At 41.8% G+C, this 27,863-nt stretch overlaps 2 protein-coding genes across 2 annotated transcripts; one reads left to right on the top strand and one right to left on the bottom strand.

The window, feature by feature from the left end:
• Positions 1 to 426: 426 nt before the first annotated feature.
• Positions 427 to 23,663, bottom strand: LOC125006663 (ataxin-7). The gene is made up of 13 exons (XM_047582923.1): positions 23,448 to 23,663; positions 21,728 to 21,826; positions 17,139 to 17,357; positions 16,875 to 16,943; positions 10,958 to 11,062; positions 6,117 to 6,393; positions 5,230 to 5,549; positions 4,530 to 4,612; positions 3,127 to 3,407; positions 2,707 to 2,896; positions 2,467 to 2,588; positions 1,191 to 2,343; positions 427 to 647 (listed from the first exon to the last, which is right to left on the bottom strand). The coding sequence occupies exons 3-13, from the start codon at positions 17,347 to 17,349 to the stop codon at positions 630 to 632; spliced, it is 2,829 nt and encodes a 942-aa protein (XP_047438879.1). The 5' UTR covers positions 17,350 to 17,357; positions 21,728 to 21,826; positions 23,448 to 23,663; the 3' UTR covers positions 427 to 629.
• Positions 23,664 to 25,677: 2,014 nt separating this feature from the next.
• On the top strand, positions 25,678 to 27,557 carry thoc7 (THO complex 7). The gene is made up of 8 exons (XM_047582851.1): positions 25,678 to 25,801; positions 26,052 to 26,172; positions 26,265 to 26,392; positions 26,492 to 26,578; positions 26,868 to 26,925; positions 27,046 to 27,112; positions 27,214 to 27,283; positions 27,392 to 27,557. Exons 1-8 carry the CDS (start codon positions 25,756 to 25,758, stop codon positions 27,451 to 27,453), a joined length of 639 nt encoding a protein of 212 aa, XP_047438807.1. The 5' UTR covers positions 25,678 to 25,755; the 3' UTR covers positions 27,454 to 27,557.
• The last annotated feature ends 306 nt before the right edge of the window (positions 27,558 to 27,863 follow it).

Below are 27,863 nucleotides of genomic sequence, written 5' to 3'. Positions count from 1 at the left end.
CTGCTGCTCTCCTTGCAAAAAGGCTTCTGAGATCAGGCGCTGGGGGTGTAATTAAGTTGGAAATTCCAGTAGTCCAGCAGAATCTGACATGAGAAAAATACTTGTACACACGCGCACATTCACACACTCATTCTTTATCGACAAACACGGAAGAGATCGGCTTTTTGTCTCCCCAGTTGCTCAGCGTCGCGTCGGCTCGTTTGCGGCAGCCCTTAACCTGAACCCATGAGCTTTTAACCAAAGGAACGATGGCTGTTGCAACAGTTCGGCCTACCTCCAACCAGACAGGAAGACCTCTCAGAATAGCGGGACAGCACTCGCGTTGAGGGATCGTCGGCTCGCTCGTTTAGACCCCCCGGCGCTCCACGCTGTCCCCATCCAGTGTCCCCGTCCACCCTCCCCCTAACCCGCCCACCCACCCGCCCACACATGGCTTTGGGAGAAATAGTAAGGACCACATCTACTTCACTGGGCAGCCCAGATCATCTCCACCCTGAGGATTGTGGGAAGCTGAGAGTAATGTGGGTTTGATTTTAGAAGGCCTCGTGCAGACCAGAGCAGCAAGCGGACCGCTCCGGACTATTACCCGCCCGCCTGCCAGTTTCATACACCGAAGCCAGACACCGCTGTCAGGGACGAGCCTTTGGCTGGGGAAAGAAGAAGAAAAATAATCTGTTAAAATGTCAGTAGTTTAAATTTTAACAGCAGTTAGCAAAAGTAACTAATTATAAGCAAGCACAGGGGGAGGTAGAAATTTTATGGATGTAAGATATTGACATGCTGTTATTACATAAAGAGAGACCAGGTGGAAAAACTTTTAAAATATCTGAGCACATATGTACGGGTGCACTATTAAGCATTTTTGCAGCCAATCAAAAAGAAGAACGCTGAACCTGAATAGTTGACAAAAGTCGAATGTGCTCAGAATAAAACGCCAGCATACACAGCATGAAAGGAACAAGTTCATGCTACTTTCTATGTGGGTGCTCTGCTACTTCCTTGCACCAGATTCACTGATAAATAAATTAATTTACTTATTTACTTAATCACATGTTACAGTGAGAATCAAATACCAACACCTTGCTATCCTGTTTAATCCTGATCTGTTTAAAGGTGTCAGGAACCTCATAGTGCAGCTACCTCCTCCACTTTTATGAAGTGCATCCTATCTGGTACAGCACAAAACCAACCTGATGTAAATGGGAGTTGTTGGGTAGACCCGGCGCCCCTGGAATGCTCCGCCCATGCTTCCCGTGGATGTTGCTAATGGCAGGAGACTTGGCCACTTTAGGTCTACCTGGTCCACCTGGTCCCCCACCTCCTCCTCCTCCGAGGCCTCCTCCCCCACCTCCACTGTTAATGCCAGCGGAGGCAGAAGAGCTTTTGCGCTTCTTGGCCTCCAAGCGCCCGTCTGAGGAGTGGTGGCTAAAGCTGGTGTGGTGGTCAGATGAGGATGAGGACTGATGGTGGACAAAAGGCCCCAGGGAAAGGGTTGAGTCGCTGCTGTTCATTACCACACTCATACGCTTGATGGACTCTGCGGGGCTGCCCGAGGGAGGACCTCGCGCAGGCGGCCCAGAGGAGCCGCCCGCTGAAGGCTCGGCCTTGAGACTAAGCGAGTTGGTCCGCACGGTAGGGCCACAGTTAAGCCCCACGCTGTGAACTCCACTGTGAGAGGAGGATAATGACGATGAGGATGGACCTAATGAGCCGTGGTGGTAGGTGCTCCCTGAGCTGCCGACATTTGCACAGTTCTTCTTGAAAGAGGAGGAGGAGGAAGAAATGTTGGCGTTAGAAGAGGAGGATTCAGAGGAGCTATGGGATGAAGACAAGACAGAGCTGTTCTTCCTCTTCTTCCCCGAGCTGAAGCTGGTGCTGCTACTGTTACTGTTAGCTCCAGAGCTTCCTCCGCTAGTGGAGTTTGGGATGACAGGAGTAGAGGAGGCGGAGATCTCCTTGGGCCTAAAGGACGAAGATGACTTGGTAGTGTTGCTGCTGGAGGAACGGGACTTAAGCGCCCGGCCTGAGGCTAAGGAAGGAGCTGAAGAAGAAGAGGATGAGGACAGGTGGGCTGAAGGCATCTGCGGCGACGAAGACACTTGTCGGGCCTGCATGTTGCCATAGGCCGGGTGCTCAGCACCGCCCTGTGGGGAATTGCGGGCATTTAAGGTGGTCCCATAGGAGAGCACTGACTTGCCCTCGTAGGATTGGCTATAAGGAGTCTGGGACAAGGTGGCAGGGGGGCCCAGGAAGCCTGACGAGGGAGTGCTACCGTGGGAATTTGTGCTTGTCCTATGGGTAGGTGCAACGGAGGAGGAGTTCTCCAAGGCCAAGGGGATTTTCCTGCAACAAGAATAAACATCATCCAGTTTAGTTATAAAGTCAAAAATTCTCATAATGAACAAGACAGTCGGGTATTAAAATGCTTACTTCAGCAAAGGTTTTGGAAAATATATACAGACTTACTTCCACATCTGAGAGTTGACATGCTTGTCCATCATCGTGGTTAGGACACATCGCACTCTGTCCCATCGCCGCTCAAAGGAGTAACAGCCTCTCCCGAACAGTCGACTTCCAAACGTACAGTACTGGGAAAAAAAAGTGGAGCTCGGATAAGGGAAAAAAAAATCTACAGTCACAGACTATTTATTTTCTGTATCAGAGAGAAAGGCTGTCTGTGGCTAACAGCTGACGAAGTGCACTTACAGCTGCCGGTCGAGGGTGATAACCTGAATAGTGACAGTCCAGTTTGTCAGAGTTGTCCTCACGTTCCTCGTTCTCACCCTCATCGCTGGAGGGTCTGGAAAAACCATCGGGGGTAGTTTGGGGATGGTGTAGTGACTCGTGGACTACTGCAGGGTCTCCGGAAGCACCACCTCCGTGACCACTGTTTAGTCTGATGGACAGATAGTGTTGCTGGTTACTTTCCCCTTGATAACATGAGCCACTTCAGAGACTCACAGTTCACAGTGAGAAATATTAGCTGGGTCGGATGACACTATATATAAATATATATATATATAGTTATATATATATAACTAGAATGAATGAGTTTCTAAAATCAAAACAACTGGACTGGTGGTGAGTTTAGGTTTTGGTGTTGGTGTGTCAAAGAGCAACACTCACCGTGGAAGACCAGGGCTGTGAAATTTGGACTTTCCAAGTGTCAAAGGCTTAGTGGCATCTGGGGCAGGGCCGTTGCCATGAGCCACCTGGTGGGCATCGTGGCCAGCGGTGAGATGGGAGGTGGGGTGTGGGTCCCTGAGAGGGGGGGTTTGCTGGGAATGGGGTTGGTGGAGTTCACGCTCCCTCTCCCGCTCCCTTGCTCGGTTCTTGTGCTCCGCCAGTAATGTGTCAAAGCGCTTCCTTCTCCCTGGCACCGCTCTCCGTTGGCTTAAGGAATGTGTCTGTCGGGATGTTGATAATGTGATAATTGTATTCCAATTTGTCTATGACAGATGCATCTCTGACAGATTAGCATAATATGTAACTTTGCTTCTGAGCTACTGGTCAAACTGTGAAGAGCTAAGTAAACAAAAGACGATTTCCAAAGTTACCTTCGTCTTTTCATATCGTTTCAAAATATCAAAAGAGCGAAATGGCCCAAAACAAAGACTTGGACACCCTGCATGGTCATTACTTCATAGCACTTCCTTTGGGAAATTTACCAGTTGGTAAATCTTTTTTGCAGCCAGCTAAGCATCTTTAAATTCACATTTGGGGGACTTCTGCCCATTCTTCCTCCAAAAAGTGGAAGGCAGTGCTGTGATTAAGCCGTGCATGACTCTTTGGAGGTCTATTTAAAATATCAATTGTGCCCTGATTAGAGGACTAAGAGGGCTACGAAACAGCTTCACATCTTGTGGTAGTCTCATCAGCATTTTGTTATTGACGCCATTGTCTTTTCATCGTTATCTTTTTATTTACGTCTATATTTTGCTGGTATTTGATTAAATCCATTGTTCCGTTTACGAGTGAAATTTCCACTATGCCACTGGCTTGAACAGAAGCCCTAAGCATCATTAATGCAATACACCTGCTTAACAGCTGGAGAGGTATTTTTTTCCATTACAGTCTGTCATAATTATTTTTTTTAATTACTGAATCTTCTTGTAGCCCTCTCCTACTCTGGGGGGATAAAATAATTTCATTTCCAGAGTACAAGGCAGCTGCTTAGAGGAACCATGGCTGTTGACTGTTTGAGGAGTCAAGAGTATTAATAAAACTTTGATATTATTGACTTACAGTGCCCAGCAATGTCACTGCAGTTTACACTTTCAGGTTATACAGAGCTGTGCCTCTGCCAGTAGCAAACTGCTGAAGCTGACAACATGTATTCTAGAAACAATGCAACTCACTTGTTAGTCGGCCACAAGAGATCTGACGATACCCAAAAATTATCTACTTTCCTCAAAAACTGAGACCCTTTAACATGAATCATTGCATATAACTTTAGAACACTACCAACCTCAGGTTTAAATGGTATACATTATAGCTGAGGAGCACGACACAGGATAGAGACCGGTTACCTTGCATGTTAGCGATCTTGTGCAGGGTTTCCGAGACGTAATATCCACAACGCCACAGTGGGCATCTGGATTGAACTCGCGTTCTGAACGAATGAGAGAAAAGACCATTGGTTACGTACATACACTGTTACTTGCTAATGAATTTAAAGTAATAAATAAATTGTGTTGTGCAAAACATCAACAGAACTAGCACTGTAGATGATGTAAGAACATTCTGAGTTTGTGTTTACTAGAAAATAATTAGTACAGTCCCAGTGGTTCATTGGACTGTCACAATCATGGCACCATCATTGTCAACAACTGTGATCAGTGATTTAATTGCCCACGTTAGCAGCATTTTGTTAAAGCTTGTTTTTCAAGTAGCAGAGAACTGATAATGTGCTCAATCTAGTATTATCAAGATGTATTCTAAAAGGTTCTGCAATAATTAATTCCCAGTTTCGCCACATTTTGCAGTAATTGCGGCAAGCCTAATGGTGGACATAATACCCTGTGCATCAATCTTTGAAAAGTTGCTCAAATGTTACCTGGCCTGGAGTAAACTAACAATTTTAGATCTAAAACTATTTATGCTGTATAAGATGAGACTGAAATATTTGTAATCTGAAGATTGTTCACACAACAGACCCAAAATACAAAATACTGAAAGCACAAAACCGCAACCATAGCACCCATCCCAGAGGTCCCCCATTCAGCTGACCTGTCAGTTTCTTAAGGTGGCGTCTGCTACTGGTGCTGCTGCTGTCCTGCTTCTTGTCTGAGAGGACAGAGAGGTGGCCCTTGCCATTGGGAATCTGGCCTGGTGCCAGTAATGGAGGCTTTGGTACGGTGGAACAGTTAAGGCTTGGTTTATGGACTGATGAGGAGGTCGTGATGGCGGTAGTGTTGGAGCTCACAGTGGTGCTAGAGGAGGATGTAGAGGAGGATGAGGTGGTGGTGGGGGCAGATGGAGCCTGCACCAGCTTAGCTGACGAGTCCACCCTCAGATGGATCTTCTCCACCTTGACAGCCGGGGTGAGGCTGGAAGAGAAGGTTACAGAGATGAGGAGGGCAGCGAGGAGGAAGCTGAGAGTTAGAAACACTGAGGCAGTGAGAAGCGTATGGTAAGAGACGGATGTGGACGTAAGGATGGTGCTGTGAGGACAAAACATAAATCTAATATGGTCATTTATCAAAGGCTTGAGTTAAAAACACACCCATTAAGAGAAAAAAAATACTATTTTCCACTTAAACACAGTTCTAGGTTGTGTTTTAGGTAGTAAATGAAAGTAAATGTTAATAATATAATATAATATAACATTAATAAGAAAACTAACATTAAAATTTGAGAGAGTTCCGGGATGTTAGATAATATAACTACTCTATATGGGAATTTATAGACGAAAAAATAAGATACTTCATCACAAGGCGGTTGACATTCATGTTGTTTGTCAAACCTTACAAATACAGTGCTACTAAAAAGAGAGCTACTTCAGCAGAAACTGACATCATACAATAATTACGCTCTATCAAAAACAGTGGCAATTGGAGCAGGTCAAATCAACTTGTTACTGGACACAATCATACACGTCGCAGAGTGACACCTACATCTTGTCCGGCTGGATCCTGATAGGGGCAAAGGGGGGTCTTCGCTGAGTGCCTGGCAGCTTCTCTTTGGCTGGTTTGAGGAGTTTAGGATTGGAGGAGGATGACAAAGCAGAGGGTAAGTTGGAACCAGCAGTGGAAGGTCGGCTAAGGATGCCTCCGCTTGCCACAGACCCCGAGCCCAGCCCAGGCCCAAGCCCGCTGCCGCCACTCCGGTTCCTGCCTGGCAGAGGGAAGGGCGAGGTGGAGGCTGCTTTATTGGCTGAACTGTGTCTTCTCTCTGGAAAGAAAGCAGCAACCGGGGTGGCATTAACACATGATAGCAAATACGGTGTGGTAATGAGTCAAAAACGACTCAAGAATAAACAGGAACATAAAAATCTCCCTCTCACAGACAGTGGTGCGCAGGTTACCTCAACAACAAATACGCAGCATTTGTGATTCATGCCAACGCAGCCTGAAATAGAACGAGCCAACAGGTCAAGAGCTTTATTTCCTGACTGAGCTTCTTAAAACAGCTGCTGTGCAAACTGATAAAAGGCAGCGTGACAGCAAAAAAGGTTAGGACGATGCTCAGTTGTGGATAGAAAGATAAAAATAGAAGACTCATCACTAAGAGCTTACATCCAAAACTTAATATCTTTAGTTGAAGTATAATTTGGTTTCCAAAAAGAACACGCACAGAACCCTGTTTGCTCATATTCATAGAAGACGATCACATAAGTGTTGGATTTTCAACATTGATTGATTGCACCACTGCACACATTTCGTACTCCGACGAACGTAATTTGCAACAGACCAAACAACTAAAATGGACAGCAACATCACGACGGCATTTTGATTCATGAGTCACCGCTCTTTGCAACAGCAGACAGGGTGGGCCCGCGGGGTCAGACACACAGACACACGCCTGCTGCTCTGATAGTAGGTGGAGAATGACACACACCCACAGCGATACAATCGAGGTGTCGAGAAATTGTTGCCAACACTTTCATGTCGTGAACAGCAGAGAACAAGCGGCTGAAAAACGACAGCATTTATGATGTGAATGAAAAAGAACTGTTTTTTTTTTTTTTAGCTGGCTTTTTTACAGGGACAACCTCATGGTATAGCTGGGGAGTAAACCGTAAGCCAAAACTCAATCTCAGCAGGTGATCAGCAAAGAGGCTTATAGCTGCGGAAACAGTGGAGGGAATACTAACACACATGCATGCTCACTGATGCCACTCCCCATTTCCCTCAGCTGCGTTCCATAGAAAAACACACACACCTAACTGCTCAGCCTCCTCTAATTTCTCTTTTCACAAAGAAAAGGGCTTTTAAGAGTGCTCTTTTCCCACCTAAGGGCCTCCCTGCGCGCACCCATTCACTACGCACTCCAGATACTTTCCCTCCCACTCCTTAGCGGCTGAACAACCCAAAGGCCTTTCTTTCACTGCCATCCTCCCTCCCGCTTTCCTCTACTGACTTGTCCTGTCCCAGGTGACCGTCAACAGGCCAACCTGCGCACAAACTCACACCAGGAAACCCCTAGTTGACAGTCGCTCTGTCCACAAAGTGCTAACACCGAGAGAAGAAAGCCAAGACCGGCTCCAGGGGTAGAAGACTACACCAGGAGACACAATGGTGTGTAGGGGGAAACACAAACAGCAGACACTAAAAAAAAAAAAGGAGGAGCCTTAATATCCTCTTTCACATTGTCAAACTATTGGCTTAGTAGTGTGGGGAGTCTCTGGCTGTGAGAGTGGGGGAAAAAAAATAACATCTGACAGCCTTACTACTGTCTCCACAGACACCATGTTCAAGCATGTCCTATCATCTAAAATATTTGCAATAATAACCTTGACGGTAATAATAAATATTAAAGAGACAACAGTGAAGTTTTTTTCTATCGGAACTGAAGGTAAATGATCAAAAAGTCAATCTGTATTCGCGGGATCCATTAGGAGTCAAGTCTTTCTCTGGTAAGTCCATAAATGAATTAATAAAACGGCAGACGAGCTGGAAGTTTCCCATTCTGTGGTGAGAGCCACCCCTGCTGGGATCAACCTCAGTCGAGAAGCGTAAACACCTAACGGGAGACAGATGGGCTCAAAGAAGCGCGCTAAAATCATATTGCGACTGTCTCAGTGGTGTTGAGATCAGTGCCTTTGCCCTGTGTTAACACTACATGGGGTCTACCCATTATGGCATAAAAGAGAGGAAAACATGGGGTAAAACACAGCGGGAGCACTGCCACTGAATTTCTCTTGGATGAGGTGAAACATCTGATTAACTTTTTAAAACATTAACCAGAATATTTTCCTTTGGTTCCAGTCTATGTTGCGACCCATGTTTTAATCATGTTAATACGTTTTACTGGAGAAAAAGGTTGGATTGTTACCGCAATACCTCGAATAAACAAATGGAAATAAACATGTTGACATCGTTCCATAACCGCTGCTCGTTGTGGATCAGAATTTGCACAGACTGCATCAACTTTACCACCTTATTCAAGACGTCCGAGGCCAATGTCTGCATGGTTTATTTTACAGGCACCGCATTGCCCTCTGGTGTCATTTAAAACCCCCTGGCAGCTTTGCATCAGTCTATAACATTTAACAGAGTGGAAGGAGTCCATTCATTCAATGTTGGGGACACTTGAAAGGACGGTTCTTCAAAGCGTGTACTGCTGCATCTCCCTCTTGTGGCTGACCCTGATAACTGTAATAGATATCACACCACAGTGAACAAGCAGCACTGAAAAGGATCCTGTGACAGTTAGAAAAGCTAAATTCCTACAGCCATAAAGAAATAGCTCTGCTTAACAAGATTCAGTAGATGTCACTCATACCATCTGAAGAAAAAATGTGCAAGAGTGAATTGACAGCTCAAATCTTTCAGTGGTTGTGGGAGTGACTGTAAACTGTGGATACTGTCAAGTTAACAAGATGTGCAATCATCATATTCACAGATATATTATTTCTTGAGCTGAGGCTTTCACTGCTGTGCTAAACTACCAAGCAGGAGAAATCCGTCCAATGAAACGCAAATGTACACATCCCGTGGAGTGTGAGTATAGACCCCTTCACCGTTTGTTAACAATGTGACGCTTTCTGAGGGGCGGGGCTTAACTGGATGCAAAACATGTCAAACACCATAGCTTGTAAACTGTGGTTAGCAAGTTTCAATGGACTATTTTAGGACAAACGGATGACGAAAATGCATATTTTAGAGAATATACTAATACTGATACACACTCCCTGAGACCGTGATATTTTAAAAAGTTGACTCTAACTGATGGGATTATATTCACCGACCCCTACACTCTCACTCATTGGATGGACGATTTGACCAAAGGAGGAAGCAGAGGGGACAAAGTCTGGTCCGTCTTTATCAGTGGAACCACTGTGGGGGGAAACGTAGCAAATGCAATTTCTGCTTCGACACCCTTGAAACACACAGCTAACATTGCGTTACCCAGTGGTTACCATTAGCAATAACATGTAATAAGAATCCCCCAAATAAGCATGAACGTCATGTAATGTCACAATTCAGTTTGACCCATAATCTTATCCAGGCTGAAACTGATGATGTATTACATATTAATCTTATCTGATAAGAAGTGTGCGCGTTGTTGATTGTCTCACTCCAATACTTTCTTGTAATCACCAAAGCCAAAACAAAGTTGTCTACAACTGGCAGTGGCTGGTATGTGATAAAACTTCAGTGTTTTTCATTTTTCGGTTTTGGCACCAAAAAATAAATTTTCATGGTTGAAAGTGTTTTTCCCTCCAGCTAACATCGTGATGTCACATGCATGGTTCCTATCATGTTATTTTGTATAAAGTATGTTGGAGGAATTAGCCTACTTTTACATGTCCACACTGCAGGAACCTAGAAGCACTGCAGTCCTTACAACTCAATTCCTCGATGAACCTTTAGTGACGTATGTGTGTGCTCCAGTTTAGCCCTGGATCTCGAGAAGGTAAAGTCAAGGCACGAAAGATTATGAATGCAGTTGCATAATTAGCGTAACAACATTGTGTTTTCCCCAAACTTGTGAGATTAAGATCAGATTACATATTATGTCCAGTTCTGTGAAATGAACAAAAGAACTGTGACGCGTTCATTGTTTCTTAACATTGCTTACTTTTGCAAAATCATCAACTATAGTAGCAATAATAATGTCGACTGAATCAACAGGAAAATAGCATAAATACTATGCCAGCATTCCCCTACATCTCAGGGGTTAAGATCTGTTGTTGTTTTTTTTTTAATTTGCACATTAGGAAATTGTATATCTTTAATTTTTTGGGTTGTTGGTCAACTTGAGCTTTGGGAGCTCTGTGATAGGCATATCAGAGTTTTTCTGTCCTTTTCTGTGTAATGATTCGTCCAAGGCCATGATGATTAGATGGTTCACATGAATGTACAAAAAGCAACTGGTTTCAAAAAGCCAAAGTAAAAATTAGTAACAAAGGCCTTTAATGTTGGCATCAAAATAATTGAATGAAAGAAATAAGTAGCCCAACAGTGCCAGACGTCCAGGCTTTATTAAGTGTATGTGCTATACGAACTACCTGCTGGTTGTTAACGTCATCTCAAGGTTCCTACAGGCAGTGTGAACGCAAACAGAAAAAGGCAGGTTCGTGGTTTTTAGAACTCCCCATAGAGTCGTTTGAACCAGGGAGACTTCAGAACTGTTTCGTCCAAACGTCTCTTAACAGTACCCAACCTCTGTATTTGCATTAAAGATTACCTGAACACACTGAATGTATGCACACATATGTGCACACAACAAAGCATACATTGTCATGTGTGTGTGTGTGGGTGTGTTTGTGTGTGTGTGCTGTCACACTTACCATAATGTGCTTGGAAGGCTTGTGGCTTCACGACGTGACCACAGTGGCTGCACATCACCAGGTAGAAGTCGTCCTGCGCGGGACACTGGCCAAATATGGGCATATCTGCAGACAAAGGAATAGTTAGCCAGCCAGGACAGAACTCAAGAGGAGGCAAAAAAAAACCTGACATGCATTCACCTGGTGTCCCAGTTGACAGCAGACTCTGCCAGCTGCGATCACCCACTACTTTCAGTCAAAACTGAAACATCCATCATTTGTTGTCCTAACACTGTGATAGCTAAAGATAGGGTAATTCCAGCTTGATTATAGCATATTTTATTTTTCATAAACACAACAAACACAGCAGCTTATGAAAAAAGGTATTTCTTGTTCGTGTAACCTGAAAGCAATTCAGAATTGTTGTGTTGCATAATACGTTCTTTGAAACACAATCTTCATTCATATTCAGAATACTCAAATTGACAAGTTTGTTCAAAACAACCTGGTGAGAAAGTCTGCACTTATATAGAGAGCATGTTAAGTGACAAAGACCAGGAAATAGGCCAAGCCAGATATCTAAAGGTTACCTGCTGTCAAAGAATGAATGTGTCTCTCAGATTTAAATGAACAGTATTAACACAGAGTAGACTGTGGCAGGTGTGTATTTATATTAGTTTCGACTGAGGAACAAACTTCAAAAACAAAGTTATTTTTTCCCCTGGGGCTATCAGAAACAAAGAAACTCAGCCTTTTGCAGTGGCAAGGTCTGAACTCAAGCCAACAGAGCTGTTCACACCAGAAACCCTACATATATGGCTGAGCTGAAGCAGTGCTGCAAAAACATCGTGTCCCAAATTCATCCTGAATCTTGTTCAGGTTTGATCCCCAGTTACCAGCAATGCTAATTTAAGGTTTTGGCTATCAAAAGAGGCTCAACCAGTTATTCAAACCCGTTTTCCATCAGCATGAGGAATACTTATTCTGGGAGTTGAAAACAATGCAGACGTTCTGTAGTTCTGCAGAAAAGCAAGACCAAAATAGTTTTCCTTGCTGTTATATATATATATGGAATAACTGTTACTATAGCAGCAACAGTTATTCCATTAATTGATAAGTGAATCGACTGAAAAATGAACAGCTATTCATGAAAACTATTTACGACTACAATCTCCAGGTTAACATTTTTAATGTGTGAATTGAAAATTATCTACCGGTTTCTGTCCTTTCACAGATCAAACTTTTAACTGAGTGATAATCTAAAAACATGTACGTCTATAAAGTCCTGAAAGCTGAATGTCACAAATTATTACAAATGCTTAAAACAATTATTTAATACAGCAGTAGCCCAGGAGGTCAAGCAGACGTTCAATAACCGAACGTTTGGCAGTCCGATTCCGCCCTATCCCTAGTCTGTACGTTGTGTCCTTGGGCAAGACACTTGCGTGATGTGTGGTGGTGGTTGGATTGGCAGCCATGTTTCCGTCAGCCTGCCCCAGGGCAGCTGTGACTACTGAGGTAGTTTACCACCACCAGGGTGTGACTGTGTGAGCGAATGAATAATGCATCCACTTGTAAGCACTCTGAGCATCTAACAATGGAAAAGCGCAATACAAAGTAATGAAGGTAACCTCATCCCCGAAGGTCAGCTAAAATGTGGAGACACCCAAAATCACTGACCATTGATTGATTGACAAGAGCGCTGGGTCTCCAACTAAGATGAACTAAAACTGAAACTAAAACAGATGTTTGACGTCATCTTTAATTCTAAGTGGAAATGGAAAGATGTGGGTTTTCCTGTAATTCCTCACAGGCACATAATCATAAAAAACAAATCCTGAATACCAAGATGCAACACCACGTCTTCATTATAGCATCTCTACCCGCTAAATAACCAAGCCTCTTGCTTTATAAGGCACTTTAAAACAAATCAGAGGAAGTGCCGCTTCTCACCAGAATGTGATCAAAATTTACCCTGGCGCAGAGAACCAGAAACCACCTAATTAAGAAGGCTAATTAAGCGATTGCCTAGGGCGTTATGATGAGCTGAGCTGAGGAGAGGATACAAGAGGAGAGAAGTGGAGCCCCTCTCCAATATGCACTCTGCCAGGGCTGTCAAGAGTTCTCCAAACATCACTGGTAGAGTCTGGAAGGGCTAAGGGCCATTAAGCAAGACCATATAAAAGGATCTACCTGGTGAGGGAGGTCAGTGGCAGTCTTGCGTGGATAATTTGACAAGCCTGATGCTACTTAATGTGTGTCAATTGTCTGAAGCCACTTTGATAAGTGTCTCCTTCAACACCGGTGGAATAGAAAGACTTACTTTCACGGTGTCTGGAAAAGGCGAATGTCTTTGGTTAATGGACAATGGCATGTATATTATATAAACCTTGAGTATGGAAGCACGCTGCTGCTATGCACAAGCAAGGGTCTGACTGCTAAGAAAAGAGAACAAGCGAAAAATAGCATTCACTGGTTGCCAGTTGCAAAAGTGCGAGCCATTAAAGCAACAGCCTAAACGTTCTGGGCAACTCTTGTCCTCTACGTGTCAGTTTCATGTCTATGAGCCGTTCTCCTGTGCCAGTAGTAAACTGAACTTATACAGAGAGGGCGCAAACATTTGCTAAATCAATAACTTCCCATGCATTCTTCATTAAAACTCCAACCATCTCCGAGATCTTTTATTGAAACGGGCCAAGATCTGCAGCATCCGCTGGGCAAACCACCACATTTCCTTTCGGGATCAATAGCAAGGTCAAACAAGACTCATTCCGAAACAACTGCTGCTACCGTACACTTGGAGCGTTCTCCAAACAGGTTGCTCAACTAAGAAAGCGGCCAAGCTATATAGCCTTGCTACTCTAAATTCAGCACACTGGCACCAACTGGACTGTACCACTAAAATGGCCCGACTTCAAAAGTGGTCTAACGCCACTGTGTCTGCTCCATTCTCAATCTCCATTTTCTTCTTTTGCACGGAGGATGTGAAAATGATAGAGAGAAAGGAAGAAAGGAAGTCACCGTGGAGAGGAATGAAGAGATGGAACAATAGAGAAAAGCCTAGAAACAAGCGCAAAAGAAAAAAAAAAACAGAAACAGAGCAGAGAAACAGGCCGAGGCCTCAGTGAGATAAAGACAGAGCAAGCAGAGGACCAGTGCTTAAGGAGGAGGGAGAGAGCCTGTGAGCACGACAAGAAAATGAGAGTCCAGTTAATTTCAGCATCCTTATCCATGGCAGTGATGAATGATCCAGGTGGAATCGTAGCGGCTCTGGCTGCCTCTGAGCACCACATATGCTGGCTGCATCTGACCCGCGGCTGACAGTGGCACTACAGTCGCCAGCGTCCCCCAACTGTGGCAACGGCGGTGTAAAATTTAGAAAAAGGGTGACAGAGTGATGAATTCATCAGTCACTAATGCCAAGCGCTTTTACATTGAACGCGTGCGTATTAATCATCTTCTGTGTGTTAGAATGGCAGCTACGCCACAGGAGGAATCTGATGGTGAGTCATGGTGAAGAGGTGTAGTCATCCACTTGTAATACCCCTACTAGAAGCACACACAGACGGACTGAGAGTGTCTATGAACGCAAACTTCTGCCACGAGCAGTATGTGTGGATCAGCCCCACGAAACAAACAACAGTCACCGACAGATGCTATGATAAAGACATGCTTATCAAGCGGCCGGGCAACGTTGAATTTTAAAAGTCAGTTCTGTCTGCTTTCCTTTGAAAACTCTTGCTTTGATCTGGTCTATATATTCATCTTAATCGCTTTCAAACGGCATTTCTCTAAGACAAAGAAAGGCTCTTTACACAAAGCTCTGTAGGTCAATCACAAACCACAATGATCTCAAACATCTTTTGTTCCACCGTGTGCGAGCCACAAATATTATATGCAATATTGACGCTGAGCTTTTCTTCACCTCTACCAGAATTGTGCAAGGGTCTTAGTGTATGAACACGTGTCACACTGTTGACCAATGCAAATGCAGAATTAGATAAAACACCTGACAGGCAGGCTGGAATTAACCCCGTCTGTTACAGCAACACGACAAGAAGGAAAAAAAAGTGACGACACAACGGTGGCACCAAAATTATAAAACTATAGAAGCTTGTCATCTTTCCTGATAGACCTCTTCCGTGCGATATGACTTCGTACAATCTGCAGACACATAGACATAGCTTGGCACGAAGGCTGAGATTCAGGAATGACGTGCATCCAAAAAGTGCTCTATATTAGAAGTCACCCAAGTCGATATCCTGTCAAATTCTGGGACGGCTATTCACAGCACAACAATCTCTTTGCCGTCGGCTGCAGAATTAATGCCTGCGTCTGAAGGAGATCCTTGTGGTTTTTTGTGTTTGATTAGCATATCTTATATCTGCCAAATGATATAAACAAGAAGAACTTCTGAACAGAGAATATGATTACTTTCAGTGTACGTTTAGCACCGACAATAACAACGATGCCACAAATGATGTGGCCTGCTCTTGGGTCTTTGAGCAAGAGATAAAAATGTTTTCTGAGAAGTGGTTAAAAGTACCTATGAATGTTTTTTTGAAATGTGTAAAATACAAGAAAAATGTGCTGTTTTTCCAGCTATACACTTTAAATAAAAAAAAACTTCAAACTAAAACCACTTCCTTGCCGTAATAACAAAACTGATTCATAATTTACATAACACTGAGTCAAATTAATAAGCTTGCCCTCAACTCTTCTTGTCATTCTTTAAGTCTTGTGGCCCTGGGAAATGGAGCTCAATTATAGCAAATAAGATGTCATTTTATTGGTATAACAATTTACCCTTGTGATGTAGCTTGCTCTAAATCCAGGCCTGCCAGCAGGGTAAATCAGCTAAAGCTAATCGAGGTGTTTCCAAAAATACAATTGCAGCACGATGTGCTCTGAAACGTAACCCTGTGGCTCAGAAGCCAGGTGACGTGTGCTTCTGACGTTGTGGGTTTTAGATGCCATCCCCTTCTCATTATTCAGTCAGAACTGTCCCTCAAAAACTCCCATTAGTCTACAATATGTTCCAGATTTAAGGAGAATACTGGAATAGTACGTTACTACAGTAACATAACCATCATCGCTTTATCCTCAGAATTGTCTGTTCGATGGCGTTTTTATTGTAGGTAAACGCTGACATTCAGGGCTTCGTTTATGTGCCTGTTTCTAAAAGTGCACATTTTTCATGCCTCTGTTATGTCGATGCTACTTAAGATTACTTTTATGATTATTTTATTGTTCCTCAAACCTCAATAGATCAGATGTGGTAGTTGGTGGGGAAACACTTCCTAACAGATTAAAAAGTTCACTCAAATTTGACATCGTCTTCGATTTGTTAACAATATTTACATATTATGAAATAGTAGCAAGGCATATCATATTATTTGAATAGAACTACCACCAAGAAGGGGGACCCACAAAAAGTCCCAATGTTTTGCTTGTGTTGTTCTGATATTGAGAAATCTTGCAGAGCAACTTTTAAACTCGTCGCTACTTTGCAACTTCACAAGCAACAAACCTCTGCCTGGTGTTACTGTTATGAGAAACACAGTGAAAGTTTTCATATGTAAAATGGCACAAATGCGAATGCCTAAAAATAAAGTTCATTAAATACACCTTCCAAAGATAAAAATCAATATTGTTATTACCACGTCTGGGCCTACACTCAAGTCCAGCGTGTCTAAGTTGTTAAACGCCAAGTTATTTTAGGTGCAGGCGTAAATGCCAGCTACCGCACGAATTACAGACACGTTTCACTGATTATATCCGGTTGTTCAGCCAATTCCTGACGTGCATTATGTACAGTACATTTTGACCGGACGACGCGTGTAAAGTGTTTGAATCCATGTGAGTGAGTGAGTGTGTGTGTGTGCAAACCCCCAGAACCAAAATACACCTTTGGCCCTAAAGGGCGAAAAACACTCACCTTCTCTGCACAAACGCATGGCTTCTCGATTTTTCCCGAAGTCTTTGAAACTTTCCTCCGATTCAGCACCTAAAAACGAGGCGATCCGACACAGAGACAAATAAATAGTTGCACTTGCTCGCCTGCCCTCGCTGTTGCTACCAGTAGCGTTTCTACATATCCAACCAAAAACTGCATGCAATCGGCCAAAAAACAGGACAGGACTGGCAACTGTCGCGCTCTGCCTCGCTTCGCCGCGCACACTGGGGACGCCGAGGGACTCACCGTCGTTGCCGTGGAGTTTGGCGGCGTCGACCCAGCTGCTCCAAGGCTGTCCCAGCATTATTTCTGGACTAGGCAATGATCTCCGCTCCGCAACAGTCGCCATTGCTGTGGAGCCTTCTCCCCGCTGGATCTGCTGCTGCTGCTGCTTCAGCTGCTGCCTGGCCGCTCGGCGCTGCTCCCCCCTGACGTCATCCTCGGCCCTTTCCGACATTCTTTCCGCTACAATGTAACAACATGAGAGTCAGCGTCGGTACAGGAGCTCGGGATAGGAGGACTTTTTCACTGACTGACGCGTGTTGTTCCGCCGCACCCGCCCATCAAATAAATAAATAAATATATAAATATGTATTTTAAAAATAAAAAATAAATAAAAATCTGTGCTTTGGTGGTCGCTTGACAAGCAACAAGTACCGGGCTTACACAACACTATCTATACCGAATAAATTGGCTTACTGTCAGTTCACCTGAAGGTGTCTGGATCCTACCATGGCTTTGCTTCACTAACTGTCTGTCTGGTTTATTCACATACATATTGGATTATAAAGTAAAAAAATAAAGCCCATTCCGATTCAGAAACTAGTTTAAGAATATATTACTGCGTATAAGCGTTCATTGCGAAATGCATTAAAGCAGCATTGATTTTTGGAACAGGATGTGAAAATGTGTCTGTAATGATTTTTCCTCATTATTTACCAACCTAAGCTTACTAAACAATAAACGGTACGACTGGATGGCCGCACTGTGGTAGACGTGGAAATGGCAGCTTTTATGGGCAAAGCTGCAAAGACAAATTAAGTACAAACATTTCAATACAATAGCGTTTGGTCTTGTTACCATTGCTGTCCTTGCAAAACCATTGTATCAAACAAATTATGATCTGTATTTAGTGAGTTCCACACACTTAATAATATGGGAAAAGCATATTTCCTCATACCTTAATGGATATTAACTGAACAGATGTATCCACCTTTCATGTAAACCTTAAAGACATGTATGACTGACTTCAAGTCAGTTATGAACAGCTTTACTTTCACTTTCAACATGACACACTTCTGATGATACCCACCACATCCAACTGACAAAACTTAACAGACAAGAAAACAAGTAAGGGAAGCTCTCTTTGTTGTCTTAAAAGAGATTTTAAATAAAGACAGCTGATTCTTGTGGAACATGGCCTTACATAAAAATAGCATAAACATTTCTAGGCCTCAGCTGCTGCTTCCTATATTTTGTGAATGACTGAGTGTGACTTTTTTTTTGTTGTTGTTGTTGACATTTTTAAGACACAAATTGTCAGTCTGACCTAATAATGAAGTAAGCTTAAGCACCCTTCTAAGCAGTTTCTGATACTTAATGAAATGTGTCATTCTAATAAATCACACAACAATTAAATGGACCAAGACCAGGCATAACATTACGACATTACAGCAGGAGACGTGATTAACACCGATTATCTCTTCTTCACAGCACCTGTTACGGGTCGGAGTATAACAGGCAGTAAATGAAAATTTCATCCTCAAAGTTGATGTATTAGAAGGAGGAAAAATGGGCAAGGGTAGGGATTTGAGCAAGAGTGACAAGGGCCAAACTGTGATGCAAAGACGACTGGGTCAGATGATCTCCAAAACTGCAGCTCTTGTCGAGTGTTGCCAGTCTGCAGTGGTGACTATCTAGGAACAGTGGTGAACCGACGACAAGGTCATGGGTGTACAAGGCTCATTGATGCATGTGGGGAGTGGTCAGATCCAATAGACGAGTCACTGTAGCTCAAATTGCTGATTAAGTTCATGCTGGTTCTGTTAGAAATGTGTGGATATCACAGTTTGTTGAAAATGGGGCTGTGTAGCCACAGACAAGTCACAGACAAGTCACAGACAAGCCCATGCTGATCCCTGTCCGCCGCTGAAAGCACCAACAATGGGTACGTGAGCATCAATCGACCACGGAGCAATAGATGAAGGTGGTCTGGTCTGATGAATCACATTTTCTTTTCCATCATGTGAATGGTCTGGTGCGTGTCACTTACCTGGGGAACACATGGCATCAGGACCCACAATGGGAAATAAGGCAAGCCGGCAGAGGCAGTGTAATACTTTGGGAAACTAGGTTCCTGCCATCCATGTGGATGTTACGTTGACATGTTGTAATTACATAAGCATTGTCGCAACTTCTGCTGACATCTTGGAGTCAGATACCACAGCACACCTTCGGGGGTCTAGTGGAGTCCATGCTTCGATTAGTCAGGACAGTTTTGGCAGGAAGAGAACACAATATTAGGGTAATGTCATAATGTTATGCCTGATCGCTGTTTTCTTTCTCTTGGAATTGCATGTACGCTGAAGTGTTAGGAAAAAAATTGCGATGGCCTTCTGTTGCTGTTGCTTCCGTGTAACTGTTCAATAACATTGCTTTACATTAAATACAGATATTAAAAATTAAAAAGTTCAACCTTATGATGCACAGTTACTCATAGAGAAAAAAGAAAAATATGTTTTACTGCCTTTTAGAGTCCTGCTTTTAGGCAAATGACATTACCTCAGTCACACACTGATTTTTAGCACGATGATCAAAGAGGTGCATACACTCATTTTCACTGTTGACTTAGAAACGCTAGCTGAATGGGTTCGTAGTATAAGGCAGTTGAATCAGACTGCAGCCTACATAATGAAGACTTGCTAGTGTAGGAACTGTCAGAATCTTCAGGCCACAAACTGTACAGAAACATAAACTTAGCATCTCTGGCCGAGGTCTGTATTTGGATCATTTATCAAGAGAGAATGCAAGTACAATACATGGTGATAGGACTAGGAATGGGGGGCCTGTCTGCCATCTCACTTTAATAGCTGTATATTTACATAAACATCTATCTATCTATCTATCTATCTATCTATCTATCTATCTATCTATCTATCTATCTATCTATCTATCTATCTATCTATCTATCTATCACAACCAGTGAGTAAACACAAAGTAAAATGCCTCTTCTGTGTAAAACCAATGTTATGCAAAACTGTGACAGACTACCAACGTAATGTAATAATATGTAGCAACAGAGGTATCTCCCACAATGACACAACACATTGACATTTATCTTCCCCAAGGACATACACAGCAAGTTCACCATGTGTGAAAGCTATCCATTTACCCAATACAGTAAATTAGAAGAATTTGTGGTCAACATTTTTATGTAGGCCATTTTTGGCATTTTTCTTTTCTACAATGAGCTAACTGACCTTAATTCATGACATATTAAAAGTATTGGTACTCAGTCCACAATGAATAGTAGTAGACAGATAGTAGTGACACCACATTTGACCACATTCTTTCAGGCAAAATGTCCTGGCTCACATTGACCAATTCAACTGACATCCTTTGCGCAAGTTTTGCTTCATTCATTTTGCACTACAACTTCATTAAATTACAGAGCATGAATAAGCTATACGTAATTCTGTCAAAAGACTGTACTGGTATGGCCTCAATTAGCCACGTTGATTTATGTTACCATATATTCTCAACAGAGACCGTGGCTTATTAATGTACATTTTTCCCTTTCACTGCTGTAAACAGCGCATGTAAATAACAACGACATCAGCAGCAGCAGTGATCCACTGACAACAGCGGCTGTTTGCACAATTTTATACTGTGCCCTAAATGACTCGTGTGCATTCTTGTTTGCATACAGAGTGCAAAACTGTGGCCCTGTTCAGATCTGGTATTCCTATAACAAGTGGCAAGTTTTAAGTACTGATGTGAAGACACTCACGACGCATTTGAGAGCCAATCATTCAGACTATATTTGTAGGTGATCTTGACCACTTGCGACAACATTCTTTTAGCAGTGTGAACACACACTGCGTTCTGGCCACATTAATGAACCTCCTATTGAACTGACGTCTTGCGTAATTGGAGTTAAGCCTCACTCAAAAAAGCATGTGATGACTACTATGAGAGAGCACACTAAGTGTTGTCTTTTTCTTAGCCTTTTGACATCATTTGCACATGTAGCTGTCAATGAGCTAAATAATAAATTACTCCAAACAAAAATGATCAAAAATCTTAAATATGAGTAAGTTATGTGTAATTTCATCATGAAAAACATATTGGCATGTGGTCAGGTAGCTATGTATTCATGTTGGTGTATGCAAGGTAGCTATGTGGAGTTCAATTACATATTTACTCAAAGATTAGCGGGGTGCATATTCGCCTCTATTAAGTGTCATTTTTCATTTACCGCTGGAAACAGTATGTTAGACACAGCAGCTGTTTGCACCATATTACTCCAAAGGACGTCAAGTGGTGATTAGAGACGTTTGTGTAGACGTGTTACCAATTTGTGATTGGATCTATGCATGTTAAAGACAGGTAAGTGAGTGTATTTTTGTGTATTTTGTTTTTGTTATATGTTATATACCAGCTAACTTTTCTCAAGCACACCCACTTAACCACGATAAAACACAAACAGACGAAACACTGTATGCGTGTTCAAACTAACAATGATCATACTGAACTCCAATGTGCCTCCATGAAGGCGACAACTGTAAGAGATGTACTTGTTCGGCTACTCATGACAAATATCCGTGAGATCTTACCTCGGTAAAATAAGAAACAAGGAACTTATTTTTAACTCAATCAGTCGATCCTCATCAGTTTGGGAGATTGCTGGCTGCCACACACAGTTGAGAGGAAAGCTGGAGACACACACAAATTAAGCGAAAACAAGTCAGAAAAAAACAAGTGGAATTATTAGACAATTAGACAATAACATGCTCCCTGGGTCTTGTCATGGAGATTGTCTACACCATGTGGTAATCCATCTAAGACTTACACTAAAATAATCATTTAATTCAGTACAGCCATCTAAGACTTACACTAAAATAATCATTTAATTCAGTACAGCCATCTAAGACTTACACTAAAATAATCATTTAATTCAGTACAGCCATCTAAGACTTACACTAAAATAGTAATTTTTGTTGGCCCACAGAACAATCTGACAACCCTGAAACAGTGAGTAGCCTAAGAGTAGAGGGTAATAGCATGGATAATTACTACTTTCTACAGTGACTTTTAAAATCCTTAGTGTCTTACAAGTTAATTACAAAGTTATTTATTCAACGCCTTTTGAATTAGTTAATTATTTGAATACCCTGCAACAAAAGCGTGTCAACACTTAAACTACGTTAGTATTGCATATCAGGACTTGACAATTTTACAACGAGCAGCGACTATGCCAGATACGATCTATATAGACCATAAATAGGCTCACTGAGTGGTGACTGCTCTGTAGTCATACAGACGAACTCAATAGCTTGTTTGTGTTCTGACTATCACCCCATTTATCACAAGACAGGGATTATTTGGTTAAAATAAATGTCACAATATCATAAATATTGACTGTGCGTGACTTTTTCCCCCCCAGATGTCTGACATTCTTAAGACAATACTAAATAAATGGTGCCCTCCTAATAATCAGATATGACTTTATGATGTTACAGCAGGTGAAGTGAATAGCACTAATTATCTCCTCATCACAGCAGCTGTTAGAACATAAATTGTTCATCCTATTTCTTCGACTATAAGTCGTCGTCACAACAAAAAACAAATACATTAAGATTCATTTGAACGGACGCAGGTCTTCTGTTTACTGAGCCAATAGAAACAATGCATGATACAAATAGCATTAATTACCATGCAAAATTAGTGGAAAGTAGTTATGAGGACGACTCAATTTAGTGTAATTTTTATAGATAAAATTATCAAATTATTATGCTATTATTTCCCTCTCAGATCAAATTTCTTCTCTACAATGTAACATGTAATCTAAACCGTGATTTGGGATCTGTGAAATCAACATGTCAAAGCCAAGACGGCTGATAATAACATATTTGCTTTCAAAACAAAAGTACTTGCCATTGACAAGTGAGTGCAACTCTGATAACCAGCCAGCAGTAGTTAGCAGAGACTTACAGGAACCAGCAGTTTTATTGGCTGGCGTTTCTCCACCTCCTCTACTCATTTTTTTTTTTTTTTTTTTTCAAACACAGAAAAGACAAAGTCACCATAAACCCGAAATACGGAACGTGACAAGGCGACATGGTGTCTGTGGTGGTTTGTGTGGTTAAAACAGGCTCCATTAAGTGGGAGGGAGGGGGGGTCTGCGACTGGCACAAATGTTATTTAAGAGCAGAGGTGGCTAACTCACATTAGCCTGCTAGCTGAAGCCTGTAGCCAGCCATGACTAGCCTGAGCCTGACAGCACAGCAGAAGTCATTAGCTGCCGTCACATATCGACAGCAACTTAACGCTTACCAGGGCGCTGGATGCCGTAGACTCGACCGTGACACCAGGCTGGTATATATCAACTGGATGCACTGGGCGAAAAAGACAGGAGACGGTGGGAAAGAGCGAGTGCAGTGCTCAGCCTCTGTGGAGGTCTTCACCTGGTGCGTCCATGTCTGTTTACCAGACTGCATTCTGGGACGGAGACGTCACTGCGCACTCACGCAACTTAACGCACGGTACAGTGAAACTGTCTAATTTTCATAGCCAACTCCTATTATCTTGGGCAATGATGTACACACACACACACACACACACACACACACACACACACAATGTCTATCTCCACAAATATTTCATTTGGAACAATCAAGATATTAAATTCAAAAACAAATATTTATATATTAAGAAGAAGAATAACTTTAATGGCCATTGCACACAAGTTACAACAAAGTTTGTTTGGCATATGCACGTAGCGTTTGTTCAGAGAGTTGAATAAAAAAATCACAGGAAAGACATAATTCTATTAAAAAAAAGGCATACGTCTGTATACATATATAAATTGTGCATAAAACCTGACATAAAAGGGAGGAAGATTAGATTTTTTCACACTGCAACAATCCAGGAGACAATTTAATGTAATACACTGCAAAGGTCGATCTGAGGAGCTCATATATATACTGTACACATTATATTACACTATTCACAATTATTTTGTGTTGGCCAAGAGCCTGTGGCAGGGAAGAAGCTATTGTTTATGTTTGAGCAGGGAGTGAGCTGGATGTCCTGTGTCTCTGATAATGGCGCTGCGTGTAGATTCTGTTTGTGTTCATCTTTTCTGCAGCCGTGGGAGAAAAGCTGTGCTTGAGTCTGTTGGTCCTACAGCTGTTTTTTCTCCACCGAGGTGCAGCTGGCGTACTACATCATACATCCGTAGGTTAGCACAGTGTTTCAGGAGAGGTGGAGGGAGTTTGTTCTTCCTTAGGGTTCTCAAAAAAACAAAAGAGACGCTGCTGGGCCTTTTTAGTAATGTGGATGTTGTTCACAGGCAAGCCCAAGTCCTTACTGGACAGTCAACTATTGAATGACAATTGTCAGTTTCTAACATATGAAGAATTTCTTTCAATCTATGGTTTCCATGTTGCTGTCAGAGAATATTCAGTTGTGCTCGATGCAATTCCAGATTGTGCTATAAGATTATTGGTGCCTGTTCTTAAAGGTAGAAACTGTATTGTTTCAAGCTGATTCCTGACAATATAAATATTTGCCTGTTTCTAAGTGGTAAAGCCACTAATCATTGTAATAGGTGTATTATGAGATATTGTTTCCAAACCTTCAGCAGTCTTCTATTGGAATGACTTATATAATGATAATGTACTGGAGTCTAAGTCTAGACAAAATGTATGTAACTTGTTTTTAAAGCCATATTGATGTCCTATTTAGAAAATATTGAGAAAAAAAAAGAAGTTTAAAGCCCAAAGCTACCAAAACAAGACATGTGTATGAAAAATACAACATTGCCTGAACTTTATTCAACATCAAGCCCTTTTATTTTGTTTTTGGTTTATTGTATTTTTGTTTTATTTCTGTTTTGTAGTTTTGTAACTGCATTTTATCCAGACATTGTCATTGTCGTTATTGTCATCGTTATACTGTCTGTCAGCTCTTTGGCCTGGGAGCAAAAAGTAGAAACTATAGCAGCATAAAGATTAAAAAACCTGCAGCAGCTATACACAATAAAATACAATATAGACAATAAAAGCACACAGTAGCACATAAATGAATATAATTGGTACGCTGAGGGAAAAAGGCAGCATTTATGGAGTTATTGGGTTATGGGGTTATTGCAAAGCAGTCTATGAAGGAGAGGTTGAAGGTTGACGTTTGACAGCAATGGCCGTTGTTATTAAACTTCTTTATCTTTAAATGAAAATAATTCACAATACCATAAAACAATGATACTTGTAATTAAGCTTAAATAGGAAATGATGAATTAAAATGTTCAAATTCCAACCCCAATGTTTCCCTTTTGAATCAAACTTAAAGACGAGCTTACGACATGACTTAAAAAATGCAATGTTTAATAAGAAATAGAACGCAAACTGTATTATTGACTTTAAACTGTATAAAGTCAGGCGTTGTGTTGTCGTCTATAATACGTCCCCCCTACTTTGGTCATTTTGCGACTAATTAAAGCCTAATTACAGTAGTTTGTGAATGTTTTGTATGAATAAAGGTTTAAAAACAAAGCATGCTCTCCGCTGCAGCCAATCACTGCCGACCGTCTTTGGGGGCGGGGCCAAGCGTTTTGTTCACTTCCTGATTATCAATAAAGTTTATGTTGATGGTTCCGCGCAGTACAAACATGGGTGCTGTTACAGATGGTAAGTAGCTCTTCTGTTCGCCGATTTCATTTCTCTGGTAAAAGCTATGAATAGTAAAAATGTGTCTACGTTATTCAGCCATCAATATATATTCGTCTATAATGCTAAAACGAACGTAGGATCCTCTTGTTTTGAAAACAGGCAAAACACACAGCAGCCATGTTAGCTAGCTAACAGTTAGCTCAGTTGCTCTTTGAGGTCACTTGATCTATGTAAAAGGTTGTATGATGCCCCTTTCGCATTATTTCAGATGAAGTTATACGGAAACGTCTTCTTATCGACGGCGACGGGGCTGGAGATGACCGAAAAATTAATGTGCTCCTGAAGAGTTTCATCAAATGGTGCAACTCGCCCGGGACTCCGGAGGAGGGGTAAGTGGGCTCTACAGAACCAGCTACAGAACCAAGTATGTCTATCAAGGACTTTGATTGAGTCGTTATAACGGACCTGTATTTCTGTTTAGGTTTACGCAGTATCAAAGGATGTTGGGCACACTGGCTCAGTGTGAATTTTCCATGGGGAAAACGTTGATGGTTTACGACATGAATCTTCGAGAAATGGAGAATTATGAAAAAATCTACACTAACATAGGTAACAATGAATATTCTCACCCTAGCTATTATTATTTCCAGCTGCGGACAGCTCATAATTTGTATAATCAACTTTTCTAACCCACTTCAACTTCCACAGAACAAAACATCACGTCGGCACATGAGAAAATAGCAGAATGTAAAAAAGAAATTCAGAGGGCAAAGAGGATACGAAAGAATCGCCAAGGTAAGAACATTTTCCGGTTTCACAGGTACTGTATTTACTGGTATATTAAATATACTGTTGTAGGTGCGCCAGGGTGAGAGTTTGATCAAAAATATTGTGCAGATTCATATTAGAAAATAAAAGAACGGATTTTCTAGGATTGTATGTGAATTTGGGGTTAAAACAAGCAAAGTGTTTTTGGCAACTTATTCTTGTTACGTACGCAAAGGTAATCATTTATTTTAGAAGGTGGTTCTTTTCAGAGATTATGAAAAATATCTACATTTCCACTGTTGCTTCCTCCTTCCAGAGTACGATGCTCTAGCCAAGGTTATCCAGCAACACCCTGACCGCCATGAAACACTAAAGTAAGTTTGCCTGTTTTTATCCAAGTAATGCATTCACTACTACTACAACAACAAACAAACAGCGATAATAAAAATAAAAAAAACAAATTCAAGATTCTATTTTGCTTTTCTCGTTTCCAGGCAGTTGGAAGCTCTTGACAAAGAACTCCAGCAGCTCTCTCACATCAAGGAGAATGTGGATGCAAAGGTAAGACAAAATAAATTCGTTATCTCCTCTGTTGTGAACGTTTGATGTGGTCTATTAATATTTTTTTTTTCCTTTTCTAAACTACTCTTTGTCTTATGTAGTTGGAGCTGAGAAAGAAGCAGTTCCACGTGTTGCTCAGTACTATACAGGAACTACAACAGACCCTTGAGAGTAAGTTATTTTTTTCTTCTTAATAGCTGCTCAACTGCACAAGACACAGATGTTTTATGTTAAAAGTTTAGGGAAGCCTTGTGTCAACTTCTCCTGTGTCATTCCTAGATGACGAGAAATCCGACAATGACGATGCCAATCAGGAGAGCCCCGCAGAGAATGGAGAATGAACACAAAGAAGGCTGGAATAGATGTAGTGAACCGGTTTTAAAGTAGTTTAGTTGTCTAAGAATACCTTTTATATGTATTTTTGAATAAAGCTGAATAGTCTGCATCATGTCTTGTTCAGTTTATTAATATGGGAAATATAAAATTGTAATTTTAGTGTCTCCATACATCTAGAAGTCAGAAAAATAACTAACCACAGTTTCCATCCTGACAACAAATATGCATCAGACTGATAACATGGGGTAGATGTTTATGGGGAAGAGGAAAGAATCAAAAATGTGTATGTGTAAAAATCATCATTAGCAGCAGCAATAGCTGCTGGGAGCTCAGGGCTGAACTTTAACTTTAAGGTGGAAGACCAGGTTTATTAAAAACACGAAGGAAGTGAGTTTATGTTTAGGAACTTGCGTTA

Source organism: Mugil cephalus, chromosome 4 (assembly GCF_022458985.1).
Source record: "Mugil cephalus isolate CIBA_MC_2020 chromosome 4, CIBA_Mcephalus_1.1, whole genome shotgun sequence".
Classification (NCBI taxonomy): Eukaryota; Metazoa; Chordata; class Actinopteri; order Mugiliformes; family Mugilidae; genus Mugil; species Mugil cephalus.
The sequence above is the reverse complement of the archived record's forward strand: the minus strand, read 5'-3'. Positions and strand labels throughout refer to the sequence as shown.

What these genes read in the sequence shown, in the direction of transcription:
- thoc7 (XM_047582851.1), top strand. Translation starts at nt 25,756, where the DNA reads ATGTTGATGGTTCCGCGCAGTACAAACATGGGTGCTGTTACAGATG. An exon ending in AAAAATCTACACTAACATAG is followed by an intron (nt 26,393 to 26,491) that starts GTAACAATGAAT and finishes CAACTTCCACAG; the next exon opens with AACAAAACATCACGTCGGCA. An exon ending in ACTACAACAGACCCTTGAGA is followed by an intron (nt 27,284 to 27,391) that starts GTAAGTTATTTT and finishes TGTCATTCCTAG; the next exon opens with ATGACGAGAAATCCGACAAT.
- LOC125006663 (XM_047582923.1), bottom strand. Translation starts at nt 17,349, where the DNA reads ATGTCGGAAAGGGCCGAGGATGACGTCAGGGGGGAGCAGCGCCGAGCG. An exon ending in CAAACTCCACGGCAACGACG is followed by an intron (nt 16,944 to 17,138) that starts GTGAGTCCCTCG and finishes CCTCGTTTTTAG; the next exon opens with GTGCTGAATCGGAGGAAAGT. An exon ending in CATGCGTTTGTGCAGAGAAG is followed by an intron (nt 11,063 to 16,874) that starts GTGAGTGTTTTT and finishes CTTTGTCTGCAG; the next exon opens with ATATGCCCATATTTGGCCAG.